Here is an 11,326-nt window from a genome sequence, read left to right as displayed (position 1 = left end):
CAGTGATGAAGCTGGTATGTGTTTGTGATGTGACCCCCTCTCTCTCTCTCTGTCTCTCTCTCTCTCGCGCGATCTCTCTCTCTCTCTCGCAATCTCTCTCTCTCTCGCTCACTCTTTGAACAGTCAATAGCAAATACTTAAACTAATAACAAAACAATAGCTGATTCAGAAGCGCCAGATTGTCATAGCAAAGTCAGAATTACCTCCTCTCCTAGGTTCACGAAACGGTCGTCCATAAAAAGTTTAAAGGGCGTCGAGGGGCCTTGTCTTTTTTATGTTACCTGACTAACTATTATTATTACTACAGTATTTATTTAAAAAAACATAGAGTGCCTTAAAAATAATTATCACAACACTGGTAAAACAAGCTTATATTGATTTTCTCATCCTCCGAATTATACTTATCAATCTTGTTTTTATTATCATTATCATTCAAAAATGTATATATTCAGAACAGGATTAGAATAGAATTCTATTTTAAATATATTAATTTTTCTACAACAGCAAAACCACCATACCCTGTAAACTCAATAATAATAATAATAATATCAATTATATAATTCAGTTTATAATTCCAGAGTAATTAAGAGGGGCAAAGAAAAAATTATTTAACTTTTAAACTTAAAATAATATTTTCTGTTCTGTGTTTCTTTTTCAAAACTGTGTAATGGCATTTGCTGCTGTATCAATACAGAAGCATCCATTTCGATAGCAAATACTTGAACTAATAACAAAACAGTAGCTGATTCAGAAGCGCCGGATTGTCATAGCAAAGTCAGAATTACTTCCTCTCCTAGGTTCACGAAACGGTCATCTATAAAATGCATTGCTGTTCTGTTGTAAGTAATCTTAAAGATTCCTAAATGCATCTACGTTCGGAAGGCCAAATAAAGTGCTTTTGCTTTCTCCTAGAAACACACAGCATCTCCCTGACATGGCTGCTTCAACACTAACTGCGGTTACTGAAACCACACCTTCTTTCTTTGCGTGCACATTTGGGCACATTATGCAAATATTCCCACATAGTGAGGTAGATATGTGGGGGCGTGTTAGAACGAGCCGTTTTAGGGGGGCGTGGCAGAGTCTTAACTTTGATAAAGAATATCTCTTTGGTTTTGAGACTTTAGTCTTTGCAACTTCAGGGATCTTATCTATGCACAATCAGCTTGTAACACTCCAAAGAGAAAGGAAAACTTGAAATCGCATCATATGACCCCTTTAAACCACGTGTGTTACAATTTACCCCACGTTACTTTGTGCCCCGCGCTCCCCTACATTACAAACTGGAAAAAAGACATACATGCCATTAAAAATGGGAAAAGAAGTATAAACAGATTAAGTTTTTAAAGCTTTTTTGTTCTTAGACAATTGGATCAATGAAAGGTATTGCTTAAATTCTTTCATGAAAAAAAGAGAGGTCTGGAGTTTGTTTATTTGCATCCGTGAATGTGGAATCAGCTAAATCAGATTCACTACATAAACAGTGTTTTATTAGACTGTTCATAAAACCCAGCACTACGTCTTTCCAAAACAGGACATTCATTATAAATTTGACTCCGAAACCTAAAACATCTTGCCAAAATGTATTTGTAAATGGACAATTCCAAAAGAGATGAACAAGAGTTTCAACAGAGTCATCACAAAAAGAGCAACCGGAGGAAATATCTCTTTTGAATTTCTTCATGTAAGTGATTTGCAGGATAGAACTTATGATTTATTTTGTAAGAAATCTCCTTTACTTTGTTACATACACTGCAGGCGAGTGTTTAGCGCTCCATGATGGTCACGTCGCCTTATTTTGGATACGAATAAAACGTCAGGTCATATAGACTATCCTGTCTCTTTGAATTTCAATCCAGATTTATTTACACTTCCCCGTGAAAGCCACTACGTGAACACATCTGCCCGAATAAAGTGCGGGGGAATAATTTACATTTTATTAAAATTAAATATTTATTAAATATAAAAAATGTAGCTAACGTATTTCTATAAACAGCAATATAAATAAACGTGCCTGATCTCTTTGTCCTTGCTGTTTGATTGAGAAAACTTTAACGGGCGTCGAGGGGTCTATTTTGAACTATATTACAGTATTTGTTTTAAAAACGTAGAGTGCCTTAAAAATAATTATCACAACACTGGTAAAACAGGCTTAACCTATACTGAGTTTCTCATCCTCTGAATTATACTTTTCAATCCTGTTTTTATTATCATTATCCTAAAAAAAAGAATAAATTCAGAACAAGATTAGAATAGAATTCTATTTTATCTATGACAGATTTTTTTCCCCTACAACACCAACAGTAGTGTTTACAACACTAAAACCACCATGCCCTGTAAACTCATAATAATAATAATATAACAACAACAACAACAATAATAATATCATACAATCCAGTTTCTAATTCCAGAGTTGAGGTGCAAAAAAAATTCTTTCTTTATCTCATGATTTCCCACTATTCTTTAGAAACATACCGTAATAATTCATATCCTGAGTTAACAGCCAGTTGAAAGCCTTAAAAATACATGATGTAAAAATTCCCTCAAATTTTTAGCAAAACTCCCAAGAATGCTTTGTGGAAATGCTGCGTCACAGCATTTGCTGCTGTATCAATATAGAAGCATCCGTATCGATACGCGTATCAGCAAGGAATGTGCCACAGTATTTTGCTGTATTGATATTTTGAGCACAGCCCAATTTAAAGCCTTGTTCCATGTGCCCCTTTTATACTTTGAGCACCTGCCTCTCCAAACGTCTCTGCGCAGCCCTGTAACTAATTCCTTAATCCAAATTTTGCATTGACTTGTGATTTAACATCCTTCATTTTACAATATTGTATTTACTTCAGCCAAAAGTCTTTGAAATTAAGTACACTTTTTAAAAATGATGTGATTGACAATGCACTGATGTAAACCTCCAACTCCATTAGCAATTTCTAAACAAACCAGTGGGAAAACAAACAAAACCATTACCACCATGAATAAGCATTATTAAATTAACATTCCTGGGTTGCTTGATAATTTTATAAAATAAGGCACTTATTTCAGGGCAGTAATCAATTAATTATCAACCATGTGTTTCATAATGTCTGTGGTACAGATTAATGCATTTTCTTTCAAATATCTTATAAAATCTTTTCATTCAATATAGGCAACATTGCATGCAAAGCCCTGAGAATAGTTTGTAGATTTTCAACCAGCTCTTTTTCTGTTTTCTCTAGTCATGTAGCACTGATTTCCAAAAAACTTACTCCTTTAGTTTAATACAATGTTTATATATCATAGTGCAGCTTTAGATTTAAAATTAAACTTCTAAGTTCATTAAGACTTTCCCATTCTAAGTGGAAGGGAAAAGGGGTGTGTTTATGCTAATGAGAGTGGCCTGACTAGGAGGCGCTTTAACAATAGCACTTCATTTAATGGTCATGTCTCCACTCAGGATTCAGATATTGCTGGACCACACTCTCCTCTGTTTTCACTAGGATGAGAAAGAACATGACAGTTAGCACTTGGTTTATGATTTATTTTAAATCCCAAAGAAAAAAAAGCACAGAAATTGTCCTTAAAAAGTGCCAATATAAACAAAACATTATGGTTACTAACATAACCATGGTTCCCTGAGATAAGGGAACGAGCGTTGCTTTCAAACGCTTATGAGGAAACTCTGTTTACTCTGATACTGAAGCCTGATTTGTGCACAAACCAATGGCGCTTCAACCCACCAAAAGGGGAGGAGCCGACCTCTACATAAGTCGGCTCAGAGCACCATTTCATCAGAATCTTTCGACTGAAGCGACAGTCATCGATTCACGCGCAGCCTTATAGCACTGCATCCTACACAACGCTCATTCCCTTATCTCTGGGCAGCAAGGTTACGTTAGTAACCGGAGCATTACCTTTCGACCAGTCACTCCCGTTGCCAAATTATGCCCTTCGCTTGCAAGAGAAGGTCCTCCCTCAGTGTTATCAGCCAGGGGGCTGCCGATAGCAGCTGAATCAACTCGGGGAGCCACATCGGATTCCTCCAGAGTGGGGCCACCAGAAGAACCGAGCATCTGACTTCCCTGAACCGTCTGATGACCTGAGGAAGCAGGGCAACCGGGGAGAAGGCGTATAGGCGAGCACTGGGCTAATCGTGGGCCAGGGCATCTCGCTGTCTCGTAAAAAAAAAAAGACAACAAAAAAGTTGTCCTGTACCGAAGTTTGAATAACATCTCTGAAGTGAGGTGGCCTGTGAGCGAACTGGAGTGAGTAACCTTGTTCTATGGTTTTTAGAACCCAACTTGACACATTTGGGATAGCTTTCCAAGCCTGAAGCCAGATAGCAAGTGATTATAGTTTTTTGAATAGAAGTGTGCCGTAAGGGGGCGAGGAACTGACATTCGTGGTAATGAGGAGAGGAGAAATGCTCTTTTGAGTATGTGGGTCCGCTATCACAGCAGTATTTTGCTTGGGTGCACACTGAATGAGAAGGATGGGCCCAGGTTGAATGGAGCTTCCATCGCTCAATGTTAAGTGGAGAGATGGAGAGCGAGTGTAAGCTTTCTTTGAGGGAGTTCTGGCCTCGGCAAGAACTGACCCTCTCTTCTTCCTCTCTGCGTTTGGATCAGGACAGCTTCTGAGGTTCAGGGTCCAATGCCATTCTGGGTCGGGGACCATGGCGTTTTGGAAAAGGGTAGCGTTTCGCCATCTGGGGGCGCTGCTGAAGCCCAGGTTGGAGCATTGAAGTGCTTTGGCAGGAAGTGACGCATTGCTTGAGATGACTTCTGTGCCGCTGTAAACCGCTCAGGGCGTGCCATGTCCTGGTGAGTTCCTCATGAACTGCCGGCAGGAAAGGAGCGGGCCATTGGTGGGAGGAATGTTGATGGCGCCCTTTTAGGTAGCACTCGTCACTCGTCCTCCACAGCCTTAGATAGAATGTGGATCAGCTAACTGTCCACGCTGGGCCGTGTTGTCTGAGTCAGAGGCGGGGTTTCAGACTCTTCGCCGGAACACGCCCACTCTTCAGCATCCAAAGCCATGACATGGAGTCATCAAAGGCGGCTTCCTCCTCAGATGCACCGAAGGAAATTAAGCCGCTCACAGCTTCTTCCTTCTTTGGCTTCTTGCTTGCAGAGTCAGCGAGGAGATGATCTTTGCCACTGAAGGAGCAAAATTCTGACGATATGGTGCTCAGAGACGACTTATATAGAGGTCGGTCCTCCCTTTTTTGCGGGATGAAGCGCCATTGGTTCGTGCAGCTACGCGAACGTAAACAAATCAGGCTTCAGTATCAGTGTAAACAGGAGTTTCCCCATAAGAGTGTCAACGCAACGGGAGAGACCGTTCGAAAGGGAACAGGTGTACCGTTGTGTAGGTCGAAATACACTACCGTTTAAGAGTTTGGGGTCGGTAAGATTTTTTTGAGAAAAGTCTCTTATGCTCACTAAGGCTGAATTTATTTGATCAAAATACCATAAAAACAGTAATATTGTAAAATAATATTACCATTTAAAATAACAGTTGAAAAATTTAATTATTCCTGTGATTGCAAAGCTGAGAGTCAACACTCCAGTCTTCAGTATCATGTGATCCTTCAGAAATCATCCTAATATGCTGATTTGGTGCACAAGAAAAATTTCTTATTATTATCCATTTTGAAAACAGTTGTGCTGCTTAATAATTTTGTAGAAACCCGGATACATTTTTTTTTCAGAATACTTTGATGAATAGAAAGCTCAAAAGAACAGCATTTATTTGAAACAGAAAACTTCTGTAACATAAATATATCTACTGTCTCTTTTGAACAAATTCATTTGGATTAAATAAAAATATAAATTTCTTAAAAAAAACTAAAAAACACTCACCCCAAACTTTTAAATGGTAGTGTATTTGTATAACCTGTCAGTAAATGATTAATTATGAATGTGCGGTCGTCACTCTAGGCTCACACCAAACAAACATGGGAAACAGGATGTGATGTCACGCTCTTGGGCCACTTTTATTAAATAATCAATTATGAATAAAGTATATTCAAAGTTTTCATATATATTTCTTTATGCAAATTTGCAGATCAGCGTTCACTACATTTGAACTTCAGCAACTACCTTAACTACCTTAAGCTTGCATTTCCTATTCCGCATTAATGGAAGCAAATGAAGCACAAAGTCTAGTGTGACTGTACTTTTATTAAAGCCATGCCTTACCTATGGTCTCCTCATGGATGTTTAGAGCGAGCAGGCGCTCAACAACCGCCTCTGTTTCCTCCAAATTGGAAATATCATATCCAGTATAACCTCCCTTCTCAATGCAGTAATGAATAAATCTACAAACACATAGATCAACAAGGTAAAAAAAAAAATCGGCTTGCAATATCAACTCACACCATGTCCTGAAATTATATAAAGAGTATTTTATATATTTTATGCATGTGTTAGTTGGAAGTTTATATACCTGCCCCAGGTTGCGTCTGTCTGTAGAATGATGGGGTTTCCCACCATGATGAGCAGGGATTTTGCTCTCGTCACTGCCACATTGAATCTCTGGAGAAAAGAAAGCAAGAGGTGAAACAACTTTGTTTTGTAGACTTCTGTGTGGTGTATTGTCATGTGTTAAACACTACCTTCTCATTCTTCAGAAACCCAATGCTGAATGTTTCATCCAAAATTATGTGTTTCTTGTCACTGCGAACAGTTGACACAATGATCACTTTCCTCTCCTGGCCTTGAAACTCCTCCACAGAACCAACCTACACAACACGTACAGCAGTCATGTTTTTGCTCACGTGTCCTGACAAGGATAAGAACTGATAACAGAGTGTAGGAGTGTCCGCACGGCACAGACTCATGCTGACCTTCAGCTCCTCAATGCCCGAACAGGATTTAAGCTCCCTGTGCATCTTGATGGCCTTCCTGATCTTCTCCACCTATAAAAATAAAACAGATATGTACAATAAAAAAATAAAGGCAGAGTGAACAATCATGAGAAGAAAAAAAATCACCTTAAAGAGAATGATAATGATGATCTGCATAAAAACAAAGTTTAGCTTGCTTGAATAACAGCCAGCAGTCTATGTGAACGGTTGTGTGGAGAACAACCAGTAGAAAATGTGTGTAGATATTTCTGACTGTCCATAAGTAGACTTATGTATTTACACTACCGTTCAAAAGTTTGGCATTAGTACTTTTTTGTAAGATATTGATATTTTCATTTCATTGAATTTATTCAGAAAGGACCCATTAAATTGATCAAAAGTACAGTTAAGACGGTAAGACATTTATCATGTAACAAAATATTTCAAATGCATACATTTGAACCTTCTATTCCTCAAAGAATCTTGAAAAAAGCCTCATGTTCTTTACAAAAATATTAAGCGGCACAACCGTTTTCAACTGTGACTTAAGCAGCAAATCAGCATATTAGAATAATTTCTGAAGGAAGACTGGAGTAATGGATGCTGAAAATTCAGCTTTGCCATCATTACATTTTAGAATATACATTTTTATTTTAAAATAGAAAATGAACAGTTATTTTAAGTTGTTTTTACTGTAGTATAAGATACTTCTTTCAAACAAATCTTACCAACCCCAAATTTTTTAATGGTGGTGTATCTCTGCAAACAAAGTTTCTTTAGGATTTACTTGGTACTAACTGCATTGTGCTTGCACATTATGCATCACCTTTGCTGTGGCCGAGCCGTTAAAAAGGTATTTTCACCTGTTTCCTGTAGGGGGCGATAATGCCAATCTCTTTGGGGGAGATTTTTGCAATGCCCTTCTTTGCCTGTGTCAGGAGCTTCTTCATGTAGTCAATTATGATATCGATTTCAGAAGTGTTGAAAAAGGAGGGACTGTTTGACTCTCTCTCATCCTTTCCAATCACTCCATGAAAAATCACAGGAAATCCCTGAAAATGCAGCACAGAGCAGAGCACAATGTGACATCTCCAGAAGCTACAAAATGTTCAAAGGGAAACCAATCATACTATAATTATCAGTGCAAAACTACAACACATTCAAAAAGAGGTCTTTGAGTTGAACTTTCTAGATATAAACAGTAACATCATCATTACAAAGAACAAGTGGAGACTGGTTAATGAAAAATGTCACATTCCTAAGCACCAAATGTAACCATGAACTACAACCAAGTTCAAAAAGGCAGTTATCTCAGTTTCTGGCCTTTACATTCCTTACACTGATGATTTGTGTGTGTGCGGGCATGTGTGACCGGATACCCCTTGAGGAGGAGGTGGACAATGTTTAAAAGTGAATGGGAGCGGTATTTGAAGATAAGCAGGTTTTCGAAATCAGATTTAAGGCTTTGAGACCTTTTTTAAGACCTGCACAAATAAAATGAATACATTCCGGTACAGAAAACAAAACAATATCAAAATAAATCATTCTTATTTTGTAATGTCTATGCTTTACTACTTCCAGCTGCTCATTCAAAAAGACGAGACACACAACCATCTACAAAATAATATAAAACCCATAATGTAAACATTGTCAGTTTATCAATGGTGCATCATAAGCAATCGTATTCATTATTTTGAAATGTGCAGTGTGCACATTTATTTAATTGAATCAGCCTTTTGATGTTTAATAATCACATATCCATATCACAGCGACCCAAATTTAAGACTTCTTTAAATACTTAACACTTTTGTTATACTGTTTAAGACTCTTTACGGTCTTAAATTTTAGCAAACCAAATGTAAGATTTTTTTTAAGGACTGCAGAAACCCTGCTATGTGTATCCCAACATATTCAATTGAGGAATACAACAAGCGATTCATCATAAAGAGGCAAATAAACACAGGAAGTGCTGTTAATACGAAGTTTCAGGCATCGTTCAGATTAGTACATGCTAGATGGGGGGATTAAGGAAAGAGAAAGCAAAGGTTCTTTTCTTATAGTTTTCAGCTGTCGCTTAATTTGGTAATAAAATGTGAAGTGGTGAACATTTTATTGTTTTAGAGATGAGTATGTGTTTTTTTTTCAAACATTTGCAACTGCTTTTTACCACTTAATTAGAAGCATTGCAGTTACTAAATTCAGTAAAACAGTCAAAAGAAGAGTCAAAAGTTCTACACACACTTGCGGTCTACATGCCTGCTTGAACACTTGAGCCAATTACAGGAAATATGTCATGCAAATACACAGACAAATGTTCAAGCGCTACACTGCACATGTGGGTATTGGGACATTACCATATCCTCTAATCGACTATATAAAAAAAACATGTACGCCAGCAACCAGATTTCAGTGGCTAATGTCAAATCTGATTACAAAAATGCAACTTTAAGTTTTCTCTGATTCATTACACAACTTTCACAAGAGACTCTATAAATTATTTTGATTAAATTTGACATGTTCCCAAGCCTGAACCCCAAGTCTTCTGCCTTAAACATTTGAGTGACTTAAGAAGATGCTGCATTAGAAAGTAGTTGCCAATGAGACATGAGTGAGTGAGTCAGCTCACTAGGTATGGAACACACCCAGAGACTAAACAATATCAGCACATTCCCAATGATGTGTCATCCTGGGTGCATATAGCAGCTGTATAACATCATAACCTAACCTAACCAAAATGCATTGTCTTGACATTCCTGAACTGCTGTTTACATTTACATATCAGGTGTGTGTGTGTGTGTGTCTGGGATGTCTCATACACTTTTTGGCAGGTGCTCCCACATGCAGTACTGGTGGGAGATCATCTCATCTGCACATGCCACCAACTCCCCATCATAGAACATCTCATTAGGAATCTTCAAAATGGATGGATGAGACCTGGCGAGATAGAGAAAGAAAAGTGTGAATTAGAGACATGTGAATCAGTGGTGCTGAAACGGATTCAGACTCACTTTAAATTTACATACAAAGTATGGAAGAAAGAAGCATTTGTGTCAGTTTTGTGGTAGAAATCCCACATTAATTCGGATTGGACCTATCCCAATCTATTTTACACAGATTGGCCCATTCCCAAACTTTTCACATGGCATCCTGTCCTCTGCACAGAAAAAACCCATAGACAAACCAGCTTCCTCTGGTTCCCATGTTCATTCATGGCCAGGAGTCAAATCTATGTTGAAGGTTATTTGTTTACTTCTTTATACTGGCCTGTGCCCCTATCTTTCCTACTCTTACTGGCTCCTGGCTACAAGTCAAAACTACAAATCAAAAAGACAAATGGCTCTAGCTGCTATTTGTTCCTCATTCTTAACCATCTGCACTCCCTCCACACAAAGGTCTAAGAATTTTTGATCATCCTCTATACATCGCGAAAACTTTCTTTACATGTGTCAGAAATTTTACCCTGACAAGTTCAAAATAGTTTTGTTCAGACTTGAGGACTTCGTACTCCATCAAGCAATTTTTTTTCCTCAGTTGGACCCTATTCAGAGCTTATTGTTCAGGGCTTCTTAAAGAGCAACTAGTCAACAAGCTGGTCAGACCACAAGTCAATTTGTAGTTTTGCAGATTATTCAGATTTTACCTGTAGTTCCGCAACAGCTTGGTTACATAACGGTTGTCGTATCCAGTAGTACCTTTCTGGTAAAGTTCATTCTGTGTCATCAGCCTCTCCAGCAAGGAAAGACCTACAAACACATTTACAATGTAAATTACAAAGTGAATCGAGTGTGTATTGTATGTGTGTTATTAGTCATCTCACCAAGTCCGTATCTAATGGCAAAAGGAGATCTCAGGATTGGCCCCAGTTGCTTGGGATCTCCAGCCAAAACAAGCTGTCCAGTCTCTGCATTCAGCAGTCCTAAACACACATGAATGAAATGCTATCACAGATTGATCTTAAATGAAAGATCTGACGGTTTTCATGTTATTCTGTGAAGCACTCCACCTGCCACACTGATGATGGCCTCTGGCTCCACAGCATGTCCTGCCTCATCCACAAAGATGTGAGAAAAATGACCTATAGGAAAACCCCCACTGACCAGCCTACCAACACACACATACAGTACACTCTTTATCTTTTGACTGCTATGATGTGTATGTGGGAGAGAGTGAGTTCATTGTATTTGTAGAAGATGAAGCCCTTCACCTGCCAGCGGTGACCAGAGTGCTGACTAAGATCTTGTAGGACATTAGATCCTCTTTACATGGGAAAATAATTGTGTTTCCCTCCACATTACTGTTTTTCTAAAGACAAAAAGACAATCAAACAATAACAACAAAAACAAAAACTACACACACACAAAAGTCAATTTTTGTGTTTGTGTATCAAGTCACAAAAGTCAACTATTGAAATATTAAAACATGGAAGAAATGTTTTGTGTGATTATTCCTTAAATTATATTTGTTTCATTTTAGTAGTAGTAGTAGTAGTAGTAG

At 38.1% G+C, this 11,326-nt stretch overlaps 2 protein-coding genes across 3 annotated transcripts; both read right to left on the bottom strand.

Moving 5' to 3' along the window:
* Positions 1–3,364: 3,364 nt before the first annotated feature.
* On the bottom strand, positions 3,365–7,648 carry LOC107591843 (putative helicase mov-10-B.1). The gene is made up of 6 exons (XM_016281122.1): positions 7,631–7,648; positions 6,833–6,904; positions 6,602–6,727; positions 6,433–6,521; positions 6,186–6,304; positions 3,365–3,478 (listed from the first exon to the last, which is right to left on the bottom strand). Exons 1-6 carry the CDS (start codon positions 7,646–7,648, stop codon positions 3,417–3,419), a joined length of 486 nt encoding a protein of 161 aa, XP_016136608.1. The 3' UTR covers positions 3,365–3,416.
* Positions 7,617–11,130, bottom strand: LOC107591758 (putative helicase mov-10-B.1). 2 transcript variants are annotated; one of them, XM_016280995.1, is made up of 6 exons: positions 11,037–11,130; positions 10,836–10,933; positions 10,650–10,748; positions 10,473–10,575; positions 9,649–9,766; positions 7,617–7,884 (listed from the first exon to the last, which is right to left on the bottom strand). In XM_016280995.1, the coding sequence occupies exons 1-6, from the start codon at positions 11,078–11,080 to the stop codon at positions 7,678–7,680; spliced, it is 669 nt and encodes a 222-aa protein (XP_016136481.1). In that variant the 5' UTR covers positions 11,081–11,130; the 3' UTR covers positions 7,617–7,677. The 2 variants fall into 2 exon arrangements, with proteins under 2 accessions (XP_016136481.1, XP_016136482.1); XM_016280996.1 differs by having other exon boundaries at positions 7,804–8,843.
* Positions 11,131–11,326: the final 196 nt, after the last annotated feature.

This window comes from Sinocyclocheilus grahami, unplaced genomic scaffold, assembly GCF_001515645.1.
Source record: "Sinocyclocheilus grahami isolate Dianchi unplaced genomic scaffold, SAMN03320097.WGS_v1.1 scaffold146.1, whole genome shotgun sequence".
Lineage (NCBI taxonomy): Eukaryota > Metazoa > Chordata > Actinopteri > Cypriniformes > Cyprinidae > Sinocyclocheilus > Sinocyclocheilus grahami.
The sequence above is the reverse complement of the archived record's forward strand: the minus strand, read 5'-3'. Positions and strand labels throughout refer to the sequence as shown.